The following is a 19,108-nucleotide window of genomic DNA, read 5'->3' as shown; positions in this document are numbered from 1 at the left end:
TGGGTCACAGGCCCAGAGCTCCCTGGGTTCTTTTTTTAAGAACCTTTATTAACCACATAAAAACAACGAACACCGCTTCCGCTGCCTCAGGGCTGCCCTGGCTCCGTCTCCACACGAGTTGGATCCTTGACATCACCGGTCAATCAGTCCAGCAGGCATGTCAGCAACTGACCAATCAGCACCTCAGTTTATCCCGACGGCAAACACCCCTTACCTAAAACTGCGCCCGGTTTTCCTCCAACATTTTTCCAGTCATTCAACCTTTATTTGGACAGGTTAGTCTCAATGAGTCACAGCGACTCATTTTCAATAGATACCTGTTTTAGACTGATAACATAAAGTACAGACAACAATAATTCAACAAAAAGCTATTAAAATCAAATAAAAGGTGAAACAATGTCAGTGAGGAACATGCAACTCAGTCATGTGTTACCCTGAGCGTTTAGAGCAGACCTGGCATCGTACAGCCCCAGGGCCACATGGGGGCCTTTGGTTGACTCTTATAAAGGGAATTACAAATAAACATATTTTCGAAGTTTACCTCATGCGTGGACTAAAGCTGCAGTGCTTTTATTTTTAATGTTTTTTTATTCACGTACAAAATGAAGCAATACGTAAATCAAGACATGCACAATGCACATGATTGAACTGTTGTCATGAGCCGGTCACAAGACGTCAGCCCTCAAATATGTCCATTCATGCTAAAAAAAGGAATGAGATACGGCGTGCACGGTGCTCAACTAAAACAGGACTGCTAAATATTTACTGAAGTCGAAGGTAGAGCTGTGTTTAAGGATTACAGTTTGAGTTAACATTAAGAGACAAAACACGCAGAGAAATGCAGAAACTTGACAGATGCTGAAAGGGTGCAGACGTCTGAAGCTTTGCTAGCTAAGCTACAGATGCATCAAGGCTTTTTTACCAAACTTCACACATGCAGGGATGCAGCAGCCGAGACTAGCTTTGTGACATCCCACACACTCACTAACAACAAGAAGCCATTCTCAGAGGGGGGTTGTCAAAGAGTGCTTGGTGGACTCTGCAGCGCTAAGTTGTCCTGGAAAAAAGAAACATTTGAGCAAGTCCCGCTGTCCAGGCGAACCAAGACGAGAAGGATCGAGGACATTGCTGGAAATCTGGAGCTTCATCTGCAACGTGAAGTGGCAAGTTTGGACTTTTTCTGCTTGGCTTTGGACGAGAGCCAAGAAGAAGATACCTAAGAAGATCTTAGAAGATCTAAGAAGATCTTAGAAGATCTAAGAAGATCTTAGAAGATCTAAGAAGATCTTAGAAGATCTAAGAAGATCTTAGGTATCAGTGCGATTACTTCTTGATGCATGGATAGTGGCAAAGTCTGTGCAGCAACTGACTTTTCAAACACAGACATTAATAAGGGTGAGAGTAGACTTGAAAATATCTTACAAACTCAGATAGAAAGCCATTTGGTCTAAGGGATTTCCCATTCTGCACATTGTTGATATTTTTATATAATTTCTTATTTAACTTTAATGTGTTTGTCTGTTGCTGTCTGTATCTCGTCTGTGTTCTTTGTCTAAACCAGGTCTCTCTTGTAAATGAGTCCTCGTGGCTCAATGAGACTAACCCGTAGAAATAAAGTTTGAATGAAAAATAATAATAATAATAATTGTATGATATACTTTAAGGTCAACTTTGTTACTGAAACAATAAACAAACAAACAAACAAACAAAAGAGTTTGAAGGACATTGTTATGTAGATTCTACATGAAGATAAAACTGCTTCAGCTGAATTTTTACTTTAATCTCGGTTGGCTCCTCGCGGCTTATTTATTAATTTAATTTTCCATGTTGACTTTGTGCATCCATTTGTTTGGTAATGGTTTCCCTGCAGGTTAAGGAGCTCTGTAACTCCCTTGAGCCCTGGAGAGGATGGGACAGTCAGGAATGTTGGCTAAATATATAGAAGCTGATAGTTTGGTATCATTTTGGACAAGAAGCTGTGTTTGTGCTGGGGCTTCCATTTCATTTGGAGAGACATTAAAGAGAAATGTGTGAAGCCACCTTGCACTTCTTGTTGAGACAGGAGGACTGGCGTGTAATTAACAGGTGGTCCTGGCTGCTCTGTACATTCAGCGCCGCACGTTTGCTGCTCGGCACACCGGGACTCCTACCTGCTCAACATGAACATGTTGTGGATGACTCTTACTCTCATGGCCGGCAGTATTCATGTGGGGGCTTTACCCCTCCGCACCCCCGGCCTGTCTTCTCAGCCTCCAGCTGGACTCTCTGAAGCCGACCAGAAGTTTGCAGAGGTATTTTACAATGTATCTGCGGAGTAACAAGTTCTTTGTTCTGAGGTAAAACTGCAGTGATTTTTAAAACATGGTGCAGTCAAGCTATTCAAACCCGAGTGGAGCCTTGCAATCATTTGCTTCACTGTTCTACATTCTGGGCTTCAATAAAAGCTTATTAAAATATGTGCAACTAGCATTTCTTCAAAGAATACATAGCAGCTTTTCATGCCAGAGATTTAGACTAAGATCAGAAAATAACTGGATGTGCAATCTCAAGCTATTTTTTTATGTTTTATGATCTGTTGTGTTGGAAATGACTCTCGGCTGATTTTAGCTTCATATCTGTAAATCTGGTTAAACTATAAACTTGTTTTTTTGCATCTTTTAAGGTCAGTGGGATGAGGCAAACATCTTGATTTGTGTTTTTTTCCAAGAGTTAATTAGTTGTGTGTACAGAGTTTGAATGAAAATTATTCAGTAGTTCATGAGATATTTTGCTAACCGACAAACCGTATTGGTCCAACACTTTTAACCAAGGTTTTTGATTGGTTATTTCTATTTTATACTGATTATTCTTCCATACCAAAATTTTAGTTGAAAACCTGTAAAATTGGACATGTTATCACTACGTTTGTGTTTGGTAAGGACATCTGGCTGTGGCAGCCATCTTGAATTGGTCTTGGCCAAATGGCAATGATTTAAACCTCAATCCAACAATTTTCAGTCAGGTCATCTGGACAGTTTTTTTTTTTTTTTTTGCTAAAATGTTTCTTCTTCCATCCGGAAGGCTTCATCAGCCAAGGAAACACACAACACAGCACGCCGGCAACTGACCTCTTCGATCCGGAAGGCTTCATCAGGTCATTGGATTAAGCTGTTGGGGGAAGAATCAGTTTTGTTGTGTGTTTCCTTGACTGATGAATGTTGGATTTTATACCTGGATTATTGAGCATGGACTTTGTTGTTTTCAACCAGTTTGACACAACTGTCAACAAGGAAGAGGGCCGGCAATGGAGGAGGGGCGTACCAAAGAGACCATCTTATCATAAGCAGAACTGGTTTGTTCCACTTTGGAGTAAGCTGTTGGGGGAAGAATCAGTTTTGTTGTGTTTCCTTGACTGATGAAGCCTTCTGGATGGAAGGTGAAATGTTTCAGCACAAAAAAAGAAACTGTCCAGATGACCTGACTGAAAAATGTTGGATTTTATATCTGGATTATTGAGCATGGACTTTGTTCTTTCTAAATTGTTTTCAGTTTACTTGTGTATGTGGGAACATTATATTCTGATAATTAACATATAATTATATTTGGTGTAAATATTTATTTATAATGGACAAGTGGAGAAAGGTAAAAAAGGAAATGTTCAACAAACCTTAACATGAAATGAACATCATCCATCCATCCATCCATCCATCCATCCATCCATCCATCCATCCATCCATCCATATTATCTTTACCAACTTCTTCTTTTTTGGGTCGTGAGTGTCACTGGTGACCATATTCAGTAGTCACTGTGTGAGAAGCATGGTACACCCTGGACAGGTCTCCAGTCCATCACAGGGACACCTGGACACGTGTCCAGTCCATCACACGGATACATAGAGACAAACAAGACAAACAACCATTCACCCTGTCTCTTTCACCTAGGGACAATTCACAATCAGCCTAACATGCATGTTTTTGATCTGTGGGAGGAAACTGGAGTACCCGGAGAAAACCCACGCATGCACGGAGAGAACATGCAAACTCCACCCAGAAAGGCCCCCGACTGGAATTTGAATTTGCGACCTGCTCGTTGAGAGACGGCATCTCTATGAATTGCACCACCGTGCCACCCGAAAAGAACATCATGTTACAGTGAAGTCTCAACAAGGATAAGACACGAGAGAGAGAGAGCAAGAGAGAGAGAGAGAGAGAGCGAGAGAGCGAGAGAGAGAGAGAGTGAGAGAGCGCGAGAGAGAGAGCGAGAGAGAGAGAGCGAGAGAGAGAGAGAGAGCGAGAGAGAGATAGATATGCTGGACTTCATCTATTCCTAGATGCCAACCTAAATTAAGATGGCTGCCACAACCAACTGGCCCCAGACAACACAAAATGTGCTGAAATTCACTCAACTTGTAACGGGTCTGTATGAATCAGCACAACACCTGACTCAAAAATATTTAAAAAAGGTTTTATTTTTCAAAGGCAGCATCTGGTGAGGATCCGGACCTCGGTTCTGGTCTAATCTTCTGTGGCAGGAGCTGGGCTGAGGCAGAGAGCGTTGGAGGGCTGGGCAGGAAACAGAATCCAGGGACGTAGCAGGGGTCGAGAGCCAGGGGCAGTGCCAGCAGGCAAACGATGCAAAAAGGAATCTCTGTAGTCGTGGTCAAAGAGGAGAGCGAGGTCGTACTGTGTAAGCTGCAGGCGTGGTATCCAGACAGGGACAAAGTCAAGACGAGGAGTCGAGAACGAAGCTGTGGTCATAAACTGACACTAGGGATGAGGAATGCTGGATAATTTACCTGCTGTGAGGCTTTCAATAATCTGGCACCTTGCTGTGGCAAGAGCTGAGTTTATAAAGGGCTGGCACCAGGTGTAGAGCATAAGGACTGATTACTGTGATCAGGGAGAGTCAGGTAGGCAGGCTGCCCAGAGGTGATTGACAGGCAGCTAGTAATGACAGAGGGAGAGAGTCCAGAGAAGAGTATAAACCAAAGATGATCAGAGGAGCAGAACATGGATAAAAACGTGGGCAGGGGTCCAAACGTGACAGAGCCCCTCCCTATGGCCCAGCTCCCGAAGGGCCGCCAGGTTGTTCAGGGTGGGCATGGTGAAAAGTCCTAATCAGGGACTTGTCTAGAATGTGTCAACTGAAGACCCAGGAACGCTTCTCGGGGCCATAGCCCTCCCAATCTAAAAATAAATACTTTTGATTTTTTCCACGAGCCTCCTGTCGTCCTCCTGCACTTGGGTTCAGCTCTTCTGACGGCAGACAAGCCAAATGTGTTTGTGCTGATTGGCTGAGGGGAACCTTCTCTAACCTCCGTACCATCACTCCATAATAAATGTAATTTAAATACAAAAGCCAAATGCTGCTCTGCTTACTGATTTCAAACTGCTCTGACATTTTGTGACATGGGTCAGGTAACAGTGAGGCTGGGTTCAAGTTAAACGTCATTAGAGTCACAGTTGACCATTTTTTAAAGTTGTCTTGTGTTTATTGGCTTTTTCTGCATTATTCTGCAAAAACATGCATGTTAGGCCTTTAGCCCCAGGTCTCCATTGCAAAAGAGATCTGTGATGTCAGTGGGATTTGCCTGGTTAAATAAAAGTAAATAATTGTTTTAGATTCAATTGGTCATTGAGTCTCAGATCCAGATGTTCATAAATGTGCAGTAATCTCATAAATTAGATGTTAAACAATACATGTGCAAGAAATCATACTGACACCTGCAATAACCCGTGTTCAGCAATGTTTCTGCACTTTGTATTAAAGGTTTGAAAAGAAATGTTGGGAATGTTTACTGTGCTATAATTTTACAAGACATGTTTACTGTATGTTCCTTGTCTGCTGGACTGACAAGAGACAGTAGCTCAGTAAGAAAAATTATTATTATTTTTGTCCTTGTTTCAACAAGCTCTTTTCTCTCTCATAGATGTAACGCGATTTATTTCCTGCAGGAATATCTAGAGCACTTCTATGGCTACCGGTCTGAGTCGGACAGACCAAAGAGGGCTGTGGAGTCCGGCAAAGATTTGGACAAGAAGGTGCGTCTCAGCGAAAAGGTCAAGAAAATGCAGCGCTTCTTTGGTTTTCCTCCCAGTGGAGAACTTAATGCAGAGACTCTTGCAGTTATGAAAAAGCCACGCTGTGGACTGTCAGATGTGGAGCAGTTTGGAGAAACATTTCGCTGGAAAAATCGCATAATCAGCTACAGGTCAGACGTCGGATCACGAGGCAATGTTGTGAAAATGCTGCAATGCTCTCAGCTAGATGCTAAAGCAAGCAAATCATACATCAGATGCAAACATTCTGATTTTTACTTTTGAGTTAAGTGTTTACGGTCATCATCAAAGTGAAGACCTGAAGTAAGTTTAGAGTTTCAGCTTAGACTAAGGTGAACCCCACGCACTTCACTTCTCCTGAGTCCAGGGTGTCGTCCTCGCAAACGTTGCCTCTGACAATGCTGTGACAGCAGTTTTGTTTGGTTCACTGTCACTGGTCCACCAATCAGGTTTGAGATGACATATTCCGTATTTTCCGGCCTATAAGTTGCAGTTTTTTTTATAATTTACATGCCCTGCGACTTATAATAATAATAATAATAAACTTTATTTCTATAGCACCTTCCAACAACGCCTTGCATTGATCAAGGTGCTTTACAAGATAAAACTAATAAAAACAGGACACAATAAATCAGTGCAAATTAAAAACACAGCCACAATAAAAGAAGGTAAAAGAGATAAAATAAATAAATTCTAAAATACTAAAAGTTAAACATTAAAAGCCCTTTTAAATAAGTAGGTTTCCAGTTTGGCTTTGAACAGAACCAGATCAGAGATGGCACGCAGCTCATGGGGAAGGCCATTCAAAGCTTTAAATTCAATCAAACAGCAGCAGCTTGAACTGTGTCCTAAACTGAACTGGGAACCAGTGCAAAGAAGAAAGGACAGGAGTGATGTATTCATATTTACGAAATGTCCAAATTAACATGGCCAACACCGATGGAAACGTGTCTGAGTAAAAATCCCCAAGATCTGATCCATTCAGCCCAAAGCATTTGAGTCTGGGTACTCCAGACATGAACCAAGCCATCATAAAGGCAAGCAGCGTGATCGGGTCCAAATTTGCTGCTGACGACTTCCTTGATTGTAGATAAAACCAGCACCAGCTGAATCTAAAAAGCAGGAACCAATTATCAAAAATCCAATTAAATATGCGTCCTTAAAATCCACAGATGGCAGCAGAGATACACATCATCAAGTCTTCCAGTCGATGAGATATACAGCTGCGTACGTGCCAACAGGGTAAATCGGCTCGCCCAAAGCCTGTCTTCTCTTGGAAGAAATGTTGTAAATTAAGATGAGGGACCAACTGGTCAAAAAACAAGTCCATAATTATGGTTCGGAAGAAATGCAAGAGAGTCTCAGAGTAATTTCACAGACAGACAGAGCAGCAAAGCAAAGCGGAGAGGAAGGGAGGGAAGCATCCGATCTCGTGGGGAGCGAGTGGTGAAGTGAAGTGCATTTGTTAAGGAAACGTTCAACTGAGATACATCTTTACTATAATTTCGAGGAAAAAGATAATTATTTTTAGGTGATTATCCATCCATCTATCCATTGTCTTTACCCGCTTCTTCCATTTTGGGTCACGGGGGTCGCTGGTGCCCATGTCCAGCAATCACTGTGCGAGGGGTGGGGGACACCCTGGACAGGTCTCCAGTCCATCACAGGGACACATAGAGACAAACGAGACAAACAACCATCCACTCTTTCATTCACACCTAGGGACAATTTAGAGTTACCAATCAGTCTAACATGCATGTTTTTAGTCTGTGGGAGGAAACTGGAGTACCTGGAGAAAACCCACACATGCACAGAGAGAACATGTAAACTCCACCCAGGAAGGCCCCGTACCAGGATTTGAACCGGCAACCTTCTTGCTGAGAGGCAGCAGCTCTTCCAGTTGCGCCACCGTGCTGCCCGTTTTTAGGTGTTTATCTTGTTAAATTTCAAAGAAATGCACAGCCACTCGTCACTCTGCGCGCTCCCGCTTCCGCGAATCGGGTTTTGAAATACAGCTGATTTGACCGTCAAAGGGCATTTATTAATGAAAAGTTAGACTGAGACACACCTTTACTTTAATTTTGAGCAAACCAACAATTGTTTTTCGGTGTTAATCTTGTTAAATTCTTGTTAAAGTCCTCCCATGCACGCTCCTGCGGCCGCCATTTGGCAGCCAATCGATATTTGGCACAACACTGGCCCACATTTCTGGGTTGTCAGCGATGACGCATAATAGATGCGACTTCTACAGCTAAGCAACATATTTATAAATTTTTCCACTTATCAGACATATTTGGACTGATACAACTTATAGGGTGGTGCGACGTTTATGGCTGAAAATACAGTAATTTTAACAACTGTGGCTTCCATGAAGACCTAGTTAGACTTATAAACTTAACCAAATTATTTAAAAACCTAAACCTTATCAGATAGATTTGTTTTCTAAACCTAACAAAGCATTTTTTTCTGCAAACCCTACAATCTAGTTTTGGCTCCCAAACCTAACAAAACACTTTTGGTTCCTAAACTCAACCAAACGGTTTCTAAACATAATCAAGCAGTTATGTTTGTCCAACTTAACAAGTCATTTTGTTTCCCAAATCTAAATAAATGTTTACTTTCTCTCCCTAATTACATAGTTTATTTTCCATCAACCCTAACCATGTTAAAATTAATCCAAGCAGTTTTGTCAACCACACCTAACTACATATTTTTTGTTTTCTAAACCAAACTAAGCAGTAAGTGAAACAGTAAGAAAAAGAGTTTGAGGACTTTGTCATTGTTCATACAGCAGGTAAACACTCAGAGCACTTAGGGTTCACAGTTTTCAACATTTCCACAAACGGACAAAATGCACTCCTACTGGAGACACCCTACCCCCATCCCACCAAAGCAATTAGAAAAATGCTGACTTTCACAAAACATGTTTTATTATTATTAAAGCTGCGACATAAAACCCATGGACTTACATGGATATTGTTTTTTCTTGTTGTTTCCTTCCTTTTGGCTGCTCCTTCTTCAGGGGTTGCCACAGCAAACTAACTCGCATGAGACTTGGTGACTGTTTTGACTCCGGATGCCCTTCCTGACTCAACCACAGACCACCGACCTACCACAGCCCTCTGTGTGCAGCAGAGAGCTGCCATCTAGGGATCCCTGGGGAGCAGATGGTGGGGGTTAAGGGCCTTGCTCAAGGGCCCAGAGTGGCTCCTATGCTGATTGTACCCAAACTCCCCATACATCAGATGGTGTGTCAATATTTTCTTAACTGGAGAATAGCAACATGTTGGTTATAAAGGGCATAAAAGAAAATGTTCAGCATTGTTTTTCCTTTTGAAAAGAGTACACCAGTCCTTGACTCCCTCCCCACCTGCGTACAGTTTGTGTGCTTGTGAAAATAATGGATTGAGAAAGTTCTGAAATTGTGAACTGCCCCTTCTTTCTGCAGCCAAAATTGATGCAGCTAGTATATCAAGTCCCCAAGGTTTTTTTTTTCATTCAACCTTTATCAGAGTCAGAATCAAAGTTTCCTTATTGTCATTCGCACCTGTGGTACATGTGGTGGAGCGAAACTATGTCCACAGGGTCCCAGTTACATCCAACAATAAAATGTAAAAGAAAAACAATGATAACATCTAAGATATGAACTAAGAAAAACACCAACTAAATATACACCAATAAACATTTAATATACATTTAGACAGATAAATTACATTGAACCTCGAAGACTCATTTACAAGTGAGAGCTGCTTAGACAGACAAAAAGTACTGAAACTGGAACACATAGGAATTGGAGGCAAAAAAAAAAAAAAATTCCTATTAAACTTTTTCTTCTTGACTGAGAAGAAAAACTCTAATATTAAAAAATACCTCGCACATACAGCACATAGTGACGTAGACATTCCGCAGAGGGTGGGGAGAGACGACAAGAGCGGTGAGCAACGTTCAAGGATGCACTCGAGGACATTGTAAAAGTTCTGATAAGGATTGAATAACCAACAAGTTCCCTCCAGTGAGATCCGCAAACATTCTCGAGTGATGTCGGGGAATGGCCAGGGACAACGTCTTTGGGAATCCAAGAGTCCTGAAATGATGACACAATGTTTATTCAGCTGGTTTCCTCTTGTTGATCAGTTGGAAATTCCTCGATGGTAGGGGGAGGGGGCGGGGCAGAGCGTCAGATCACATGTTCTCCAGGTGAATTCAGATAAGATGGCCTTCAAGGCCAGACAGGGGAGCCAAATTCAGATAAACACAGTTGTTTTGGGGACAGGCAGAACTTAATGACATCTACCTTGAGTCCTTGTTGGTCCAAACAGTTCCGAAATGTCCAAATTACATGGCCACACCGAAGGAACGTGCCTGAGTAAAATCCCCAAGATCTGATCCATTCTGCCCAAAGCATTTGAGTCTGGGTACTCGAGACATGAACCAAGCCATCATAAAGGCAAGCAGCGTGATCGGGTCCAAATTTGCTGCTGACGACTTCCTTGATTGTTGATAAAACCAGCAACCAGCTGAATCCAAAAAGCAAAAACCAGTTATCGAAAATCCAATTAAATATGCGTCCTTAAAATCCACAGATGGCAGCAGAGATGGACACATCAAGTTTTCCAGTCGATGAGATATCCAGCTGCGTACGTGCCAACAGGGTAAATCGGCTCGCCTAAAGCCTGTCTTCTCTCGAAGAAATGTTGTAAATTGAGTTGAGGGACCAACTGGTCAGATCAAGTCCATAATTATGGTTCGGAAGAAATGCAAGAGAGGCTCAGAAGTAGTTTCACAGACAGACAGGGCAGCAAAGCAAAGTGGAGAGGGAGGGGAAAAGAAATGCGTACGACCTCGGCAAGAGCAAGTGGTGAAACGGATGTGTTGTGCAAGATACTGATGAGTTCTGATGATTGAAGACTGTAAAAGTTGTTGATTCGCTCGGAGTCATGAACGTTTGTCATGCACTACACCTGAAAGTAGTCAGTCAGAAAACTGAATATTGGCAAACTGACAGAAAAATAATCAGTTTCATCACTAGACCGGTGGTTCAACTGGTAAAGCTGCTGCCACTCAGCGAGAAGGTTGCCGGTTCAAATCCCGGTTCGGGGCCTTTCTGGGTGGAGTTTGCATGTTCTCTCCGTGCATGCGTGTTTTTTCTCCAGGTACTCAGGTTTCCTCCCACAGACCAAAAACATGCATGTTAGGCTGATTGGTAACTCTGAATTGTCCCTAGGTGTGAGTGAGAGAGTGAATGGTTGTTTTCTCGTTTGTCTCTATGTGTCCCTGTGATGGACTGGAGACCTGTCCAGGGTGTACCCCGCCCCTCGCACAGTGATTGATGGACATGGGCACCGGCAACCCCCGTGACCCAAAATGGAAGAAGCGGGTAAAAGGTAAAGGTAAAAGATAATGGATGGATGGATGGATGGATGGATGGACCTATAATACTTTCAGATTGTTGTACTTTTCTCATGTACTGTTTAAATGTATGTAAAACATGTTACATCATTTTAGATCAATAAATTTAAAGAATAATATTCAATTTTACAGGATTACCAAAGGACACATCCCATTCCCAGCTGAACAGATCCACAAAGTCTTCAGGACAGCATTGAAGCTCTGGTCTAATGTGGCTTTTCTAAAAGTTTGCAAGGCGAAAAGGGAACATTCTGACATTGATATCTCATTTGTCAGTGGTGGTGAGCTCTGAGGATCAAACATTTTCAGTTTATTTGTGCTGCACACTTATGATGACAGTAAAACGCGATTTAAAGCATTAATTTGACAGGAATGTATGTAAACCTGTTTCTTGCAGATCATGGAGATGGTGCAGTTTTTGATGATAAAGGTGGAATTTTGGCTCATGCCTTTCTGCCCAGCTCTGACATCGGAGGGGACGTGCACTTTGATGCTGATGAGGAGTGGAGTTTGAATACTACTGGTACTAAAGTTAAAATGTTTTAATAGGTTATACAGATTAATAGCACTGTGAAGTTTAAATACAGATGTTCGTCTTCCTCATTAAGAACTCACGGTTAAATGCGCAACAAATTTTATAAATGGTCCACACACTGCAACTTTTTAACATTTTCATGTTCCATTCTGGCAACACGATGTATCAGTTGGTAGAGCTGTTGTCTCTCAGCAAGAAGGTTGCCTGTTCAAATCCCTGTCCGGGGCCTTTCTGGGTGGAGTTTGCATGTTCTCTCCGTGCATATGTGGGTTTTCTCCAGGTACTCCGGTTTCCTCCCACAGACCAAAAACATGCATGTTAGGCTGGTGACTCTAAATTGTCCCTAGGTGAGAGAGTGAATGGTTGTTTGTCTCGTTTGTCTCTGTGTGTCCCTGTGATGGACTGGAGACCTGTCCAGGTGTCCCCCACCTCTCACAGTGACAGCTGGACATGGGCACCAGTGACCCCAGTGACCCAAAAAGGAAGAAGTGGGAAAAGATGATGGATGGCTGTGACAAAACAAACAAAAAAAATCTGTAAATTTGACTTGTTTGTGTTCACCCCCATGAGTCAATACTTCGTGCTACAAAGTACTTTGTACCTTTCATATGTGAACAGCCTTTTTCATTAATATTTAGAATTATTATGTTTTTTGTTTTTTATTGGTGCATATACTCAGTTGGATTTAGGTCTGGGTCTAGGTCTAGTCTTATACCTAAGGTCACCTGGGGGTGCTGCAGGGGCGAGGAATCAAATCCAATACCATAAAACTGAACCTCCTCTGGGCCAAGCTGCTCCATCCAGTCTTCTTTCAGTGTAGTTTGACTCACAATTTAATTACACATGGCTTGTGTTCCTGTTTCAGGTACCAGCCTACCTGTCGTAGCAGCCCATGAATTTGGCCATGCGCTTGGCCTGTCTCACTCACCTGACATCGGGGCCATCATGTTCCCAGCATACAACTCTGCACCCAATTATAAACTGCAACTCTCTCTTAGTGATGTCACAGATATCCAACAACTCTATGGTGAGTATAAATCCAAAGGCAAAGATGCTACAATGTTTTTTTTCTCAAAAAATTATTCCAATGAATCAAATATAAACCTATATTGTGTAATTCACAAATGTTATTTCTTCAAGCCTGTGGAGGAGATGAACTATGTAATTTACTTTAAAACAGTGGTTTTAGTGAAATGCACTGATGCAGATCACATTGGCAATTGAAAAATACACTTCACTTCTGAGAGCATGATCACTGATTTGTAAGAACGTCGTGTTGCACAGCTCTCTTCATGTCTTGTTGTAGCATTTTGTTTGGGTTCAGGTTTGGATGTAGAAAAGGACAACCACTGAAGGAGGAGGCAGAGCAATAATGTTTTTACACGTGCCTCTGTGTGTAATTTGTCTGTCATTAGTAAAATATCTTGTGAACCAGCAAACAGATTTGACTAAATATCCTGATGCATGCTCAATAATCCAGGTAGAAAAATTTAAAAAAGTTAAGTCTGTCACTGGACGGGTCCAGAGGACCTGACTTAACATTTTTTAGATTTGACTAAAACTCTCAGAAGTGAATTATTAGATGAACATCTAAAACTGATTATCTTTAGGAGTCCTGCTGCTGCTCAATAACCCACCCATCCATCCATCCATCCATCCATCCATCCATCCACCCATCCATCCATCCATCCATCCATCCATCCATCCATCCATCCATCCATCATCTTTACCCGCTTCTTCCTTTTCGGGTCATGGGGGTCGCCGGTGCCCATGGTCTGTGGGAGGAAAGCAGAGTACCCAAAGAAAACCCACGCAGCATGGAGAGAACATGCAAACTCCACCCAGAAAAACAACAGAAAAGGTTAAACCATTTCATCTGGACCAGTTTGTTTAAGGGAGAAACGTTTCGTCTTCCATCCGGAAGACTTCATCAGTCTGTGGCCTGCCAACCAGATCTGTCCCATAAGTAGTCTTCATTGCTGTTTCAAGCCAACCTCCTGTAGGAATCTCAGAAGCTTTAAACACATGCAAAAGGACCCATCTGTCCAAAACAATCAATCATCATGTATAACAATCAAATGTTTTAAGCCAGATGGTTGACTTGCTACTCACAGAAACAGCATGAGTACACAAAGGCCAAATCTGTCAGTGTTGGAAAGCAAGTTACACCAACATGTCTTCGGTCACTGGACACACCATCATGCTGATCAGGTCACAGGGGTCAGATAGGGACCGTTCAATGTAAAACTTTACACTTCCTCTTGTCAGGGGGCGTGGCTTAAGTGATGTCATGATTTGACCATTCAGTCTTGCAGGGGACCGGATGTGGATCAATCACTGAAGGTTTCATGTCTCAGACAGTTTTCGTGTAGGAGCTCTTAGCATTTCGTTTTTCATGGCGAGATGTCAAAATTTGAGGTCTGGCCCCGCCCCTTCAGCATGCTCCGAAACGCACCGTTTAGATAACTTTTTGTCCCCCATGCCTTTTGACTAAAATGGCCAAGTTTGAAATGGATTGAGTGAAATCCCTAGGAGGAGTTTGTTCAAATGCGGATGCTGTAAACCCAAAAAAGTGTGAAAATTGGGCCAGCATTCCAAAATGGCCGCCTTCCTGTTTATCCTACAATGTTGGTGCCAGAGGGTTTTCTGTGCATCTTTCGGAATTGGACAAGTGTACCAAATTTCTTGTTTCTACAACAAACTAAAGTTAATGCAGAGGTTTTTTTTTAAATTTCCAGGTGGCGCTCTTGAGCCGTTTCTGTTGCGATTTTTGTCACGCACTTAAAATATGTAATTTTTCACCAGTCCTGATGCGTCCGCCACATTTGGTGAGTTTTGGGATGTGTTAAGGCCCAAAAGGCCAATTCATTTGATGGAAAAATTGCAGCTCGGGCCTGAACAGAGCGATTACAATAGGCCTTTGCAGCGTTTCGCTGCTCGGGCCTAATAAATAAAATTGTACAAACATTTCATCTTTCATCTGAGAGACTTCCTCAGTCTGAGGTGCTGTATTCAGCTCAGTCTCTTAAATAGCACCTTCTCAGAGTGGATCAACCAGTTTGCTGCTGACAACCAGAACCAGCTGATCACATGCTCAAGAAGGACCATCAGCCTAACAATGGATCATTAGCACCTGATGGCTGTTTACTATTCACAGAGGGCTGAGTGATACTAGCAATCACAGCATTGTAAGAGGGGGACAATTGAACCTGGAGGCCTCCAGAGGACCTGACTTAACATTTTTAGATTTTTGTACCTGGATTATTGAGCATGCATCAGGATGTATTGAATATTGTTCTGTTGTTTGGTTTTATGCTGTTAATAAAGTAAAAAAAAAAAAACCTTCCTATTTGGCTTAATGTAATTCTGTTTTTTTTTCTAATGTTGTGATTTTGTTATTTTTGTTGTGTTTTTTCAAATGTTGTTCATTTACACCTTAGGGCCACCGTAGTGATGGGCGATATGCATTTAATGTCTTCACAAATACTTGGCCTTAAATGACAAATATGTGTTTAATTTTATTAATCTTTATTTTATGTAATTTCACATTTAGTTAAAATCTACTGTTCAGTTTTCAAAACTTGAATACTGTACACACAAATGCAACAGCTTGTTCAGCTAGATGACTTTTCAGCGTCACAACAAAACCCATGATGCATTTGACTAATCCCCAAATGTTCACCCTGTGTTTTGAGGAGGGGTTTCTTTGTAAATTAAGTTTTAAAGTATTCTGAAACGTTTGCATTTGCCAGCTTTTACTCAGTTGTTACTTGAATTTGAATTATGTCCTGCTTATAGTGCTGTTTATTTTCCTTCAGGTGTCAACCCCAGGTATATTTCACGACTCTCTAAAAGGCCTCCTCCAAGAACACCTGACAAATGTGATCCACATCTGTCCTTCGATGCTGTGACAGGATTACAACAAGAGCTTGTGTTTTTCAAAGACAGGTGTGTTCACATTATTAAGAATAATGGTGCGCCAATGTCACATTTGTTTCAAACTGTGTAAAAGTACTTATATTCTTTGAGGGCGTGGTGGCACAGAGGTTATAGAAGGTGGGCTTGTGAGTGGAAGGTCACTGGTTCAACTCCCCATACCGACAACATCAAAATGTGGTGGGAAAGGTGAAACACCCAGACTTGCCTCTACCCTTATTTGCGCCACTCTGAACCCCTTGGACAAGGCTCTTAACCCCCACCATCTGCTCCCCGGGGTGCAGGGATGGATGGTCGGCAGCTCCCTGCTCCACACAGAGGGCTGTGGTAGCTCAGTGGTCTGCGGTTGCGTCAGAAAGGGCATCCGGCGTAAAAATAATCACCAAGTCTTCATGCGAGTTAGTTTGCTGTGGTGACCCCTGAAGAAGGAGCAGCTAAAAGAAGTACAAGTACTTACATTTGAGTATTTTCTGATACCAAGGACCAGTACAAGTACTAATAAATGTCATTCTACTTTTTACAATTACTGTACTTTAAAAATCAGAAGAGCTTAATTTTCATGCTAACTCCTTCAACAGAGCCAGAGCAGCAAACTTTTCCAAAAGCTTCTGTTGGTGACTGCAGTGTTGCCAATTCCCCACTAAAGGAATATATGTCTTAAAAGTCCAAGAAAAGTATTACATGTACCTGACTGAGAGCCAGAGCAGGACCAGCCAGTGGGGGCTTTTCACATGTTCACTGGCACGCTAAAACCAGAGGTGTGAATATCTGCTGCTCTGACTGCAGCTGGTGGAGATGCTGCAGGACTGGAAGTGCTGAAAACAACAGCACTCACTAAATACTCAGAATACTCACTAAATGTAGTGACACAGTTGCTAAATTGGCAACACGGGGCGGCTGTGGCTGAATGGTCAGAGTACTCGTCCTCCAATGCAAGAGATGGGGGTTCGAATCCACCGGCAGTCACATGGACAGCTTTGCAGAGTGGTGTGGACAGAACCATCTGCAACTCAACGTTGGAAAAACTAAAGAGCTGCTGATGGACTACAGGAAGAAGGTCAGCCCCCCCAACCCTATCAACATCAAGGGTACTATGGTGGACACTGTGGACTGCTACAAGTACCTGGGAGTCCACCTAGACAATAAACTGGACTGGACAGCTGACACCAACTCCCTCTACAAGAGAGGGCAGAGTCACCTTTTTCTTCTGAGGAGACTCAGGTCTTTTAACGTTTGCAGGACCATGCTGCAGATGTTTTACCACTCGGTGGTGTCTGCAGGACCATGCTGCAGATGTTTTACAACTTGGTGGTGTCTGCAGAACCATGCTGCAGATGTTTTACCATATCCTGAACAACTCATCACACTCCCTGCATGCCACACTGGACTCACCACAGCACCTTCAGTCGTAGACTGAGACCACCGAGGTGCTCCACAGAACAACACAGGAAGTCCTTCCTCCCTGCGGCTATCAAACCTTTTAACTCCTCCCCCTTTCTACACATAGGACAATAAAATTAATCCTGCACTACAATAAACATAAAATAATGTTTCTGTCTGCACCTGACCCATTTTAGACTTATTTTAGTTTGTTGGTATTTTTATATTCTCCGTTATTTTTTTAATATCTTGTGTATATTCCTTTGTATGAATGGTAATTGGACTGTACTTATAGAGCGCCTTTCTATCTTATCGAGACACTCAAAGTGCTTTACAACAATCTGTGTCCTCATTCATACAGCTCTATACTAGATCTCTACAAAGCTCATTGAACAAATCGTTCTAAAGAGACTAATCAGATCTTTAGATCACATTCATACACTGATGGACACACATCAGAGGCTATGAGGGGTTCAGGGTCTTGCCCAGGGACACTTCAGCATGTGACTGCTGGTGGATTCGAACCCCCAGCTCTTGCATTGGAGGACGACTGCTCTAACCACTCAGCCACAGCTGCCCCTAACTCTGGCACAACAATTTCTTGTGGGATCAATAAAGTTATATCTTATCTTATGCTGAGTGTCACTGGGCAAGACACTGAACCCCTCGCTGCCTCTGATGTGTGTCCCATCACTGCATGAACGGGTAAATGAGGCACAGATTGTGTTGTGAGTGTCTTGGTAAGATAGAAATGAGCTATATAAGTACAGTCCATTTACCATTTACTTTAAGTGAAGGCCTCTAGCATCTGGAACATCTGCACATCCTGTTTGAGTCTTAATTGGCTGTTTGAGCTGCCCCTGAATAACTTTGAGACTACAAGAGTAGACTAAGGCAGATTATTTATAAATGTCCAACTATTTTCCATCTCACTGCCACACAGTCATCTTCTGTGTCAAAAGTCCGTGTTTACCTCTAGCTGAAGAGGGTGTGTGACACACAGCAGGTTTCTCTTTCTTCATCTATTATCAGACTCTTTGAACTTGGCGTTGTGTTGGTTTTGTAGACGTTTTGAGGTGGCTTCAACTAGCTGAGCAACAACATTTATAATGGGATCTCCAGAATGTCTTGAAGCATTTGGCAGCATGGTGGATCAGTGGTTAGCACTGTTGCCTCACAGCAAGAAGATTCTGGGTTCAATCCCCAGTTGGACCTGGGGTCTTTCTGGGTGGAGTTTGCATGTTCTCTCCGTGCATGCGTGGGTTTTCTCCGAGTACTCTGGTTTCCTCCCACAGACCAAAAACATGCATGTTAGGCTGCCTTCAAGTCCAGGCTTCCCTTGTAAAAGAGATCTGTGATCTCAATGGGATTTGCCTGGTTAAATAAAGATTAATTAATAAATAAATACATTTTGCAGTTCTTCACAATTTCCTGATGAGTGACAAGGTACACAGTCCTGTCAACTGAGTTTTGAACATGTTCAAAACATTCATGGATGTCTCCCACCTCTGTCTAGAACTGTTTTTGACCTTTCCAAGTAGCTCTTCACAAGCAGAAAATGTCCAAGAAAATGCTTAGCTCTAAAGATAGTAATATAACAAATAATAAAACTTTATTTATAAAGCCCTTTAAAACAACCACAGCTGCCACAAAGTGCTGTACATATAACATAAAGAACATTTAAACACATAAAAACAGTTGTTAAAACATTAAAATCAATAAAAACGGTGCAGAATAAATTCAGTGTGTGCTAAAAGCCAGGGAGTAAAAACGTGTTTTTAAAAGAGTTTTAAAACTGGACAGTGAAGG

General features: G+C 42.2%; 1 protein-coding gene across 1 annotated transcript in view; it reads left to right on the top strand.

Annotated features, from left to right (window-relative positions):
* Nucleotides 1-2,189: 2,189 nt before the first annotated feature.
* Nucleotides 2,190-19,108, top strand: part of LOC119420343 (interstitial collagenase-like) — an 18,759-nt gene continuing 1,840 nt past the window's right edge. The window contains exons 1-6 of the mRNA XM_037687730.1: nucleotides 2,190-2,291; nucleotides 5,935-6,191; nucleotides 11,581-11,729; nucleotides 11,846-11,971; nucleotides 12,849-13,014; nucleotides 15,815-15,931. Of these exons, the coding sequence (XP_037543658.1) occupies nucleotides 2,190-2,291; nucleotides 5,935-6,191; nucleotides 11,581-11,729; nucleotides 11,846-11,971; nucleotides 12,849-13,014; nucleotides 15,815-15,931 (917 nt within the window). The remainder of the gene's footprint in view (nucleotides 2,292-5,934; nucleotides 6,192-11,580; nucleotides 11,730-11,845; nucleotides 11,972-12,848; nucleotides 13,015-15,814; nucleotides 15,932-19,108) is intronic.

Source organism: Nematolebias whitei, chromosome 14 (genome assembly GCF_014905685.2).
Source record: "Nematolebias whitei isolate Nwh7 chromosome 14, NemWhi1, whole genome shotgun sequence".
In the NCBI taxonomy this organism is placed as follows: Eukaryota; Metazoa; Chordata; class Actinopteri; order Cyprinodontiformes; family Rivulidae; genus Nematolebias; species Nematolebias whitei.
The sequence above is the reverse complement of the archived record's forward strand: the minus strand, read 5'-3'. Positions and strand labels throughout refer to the sequence as shown.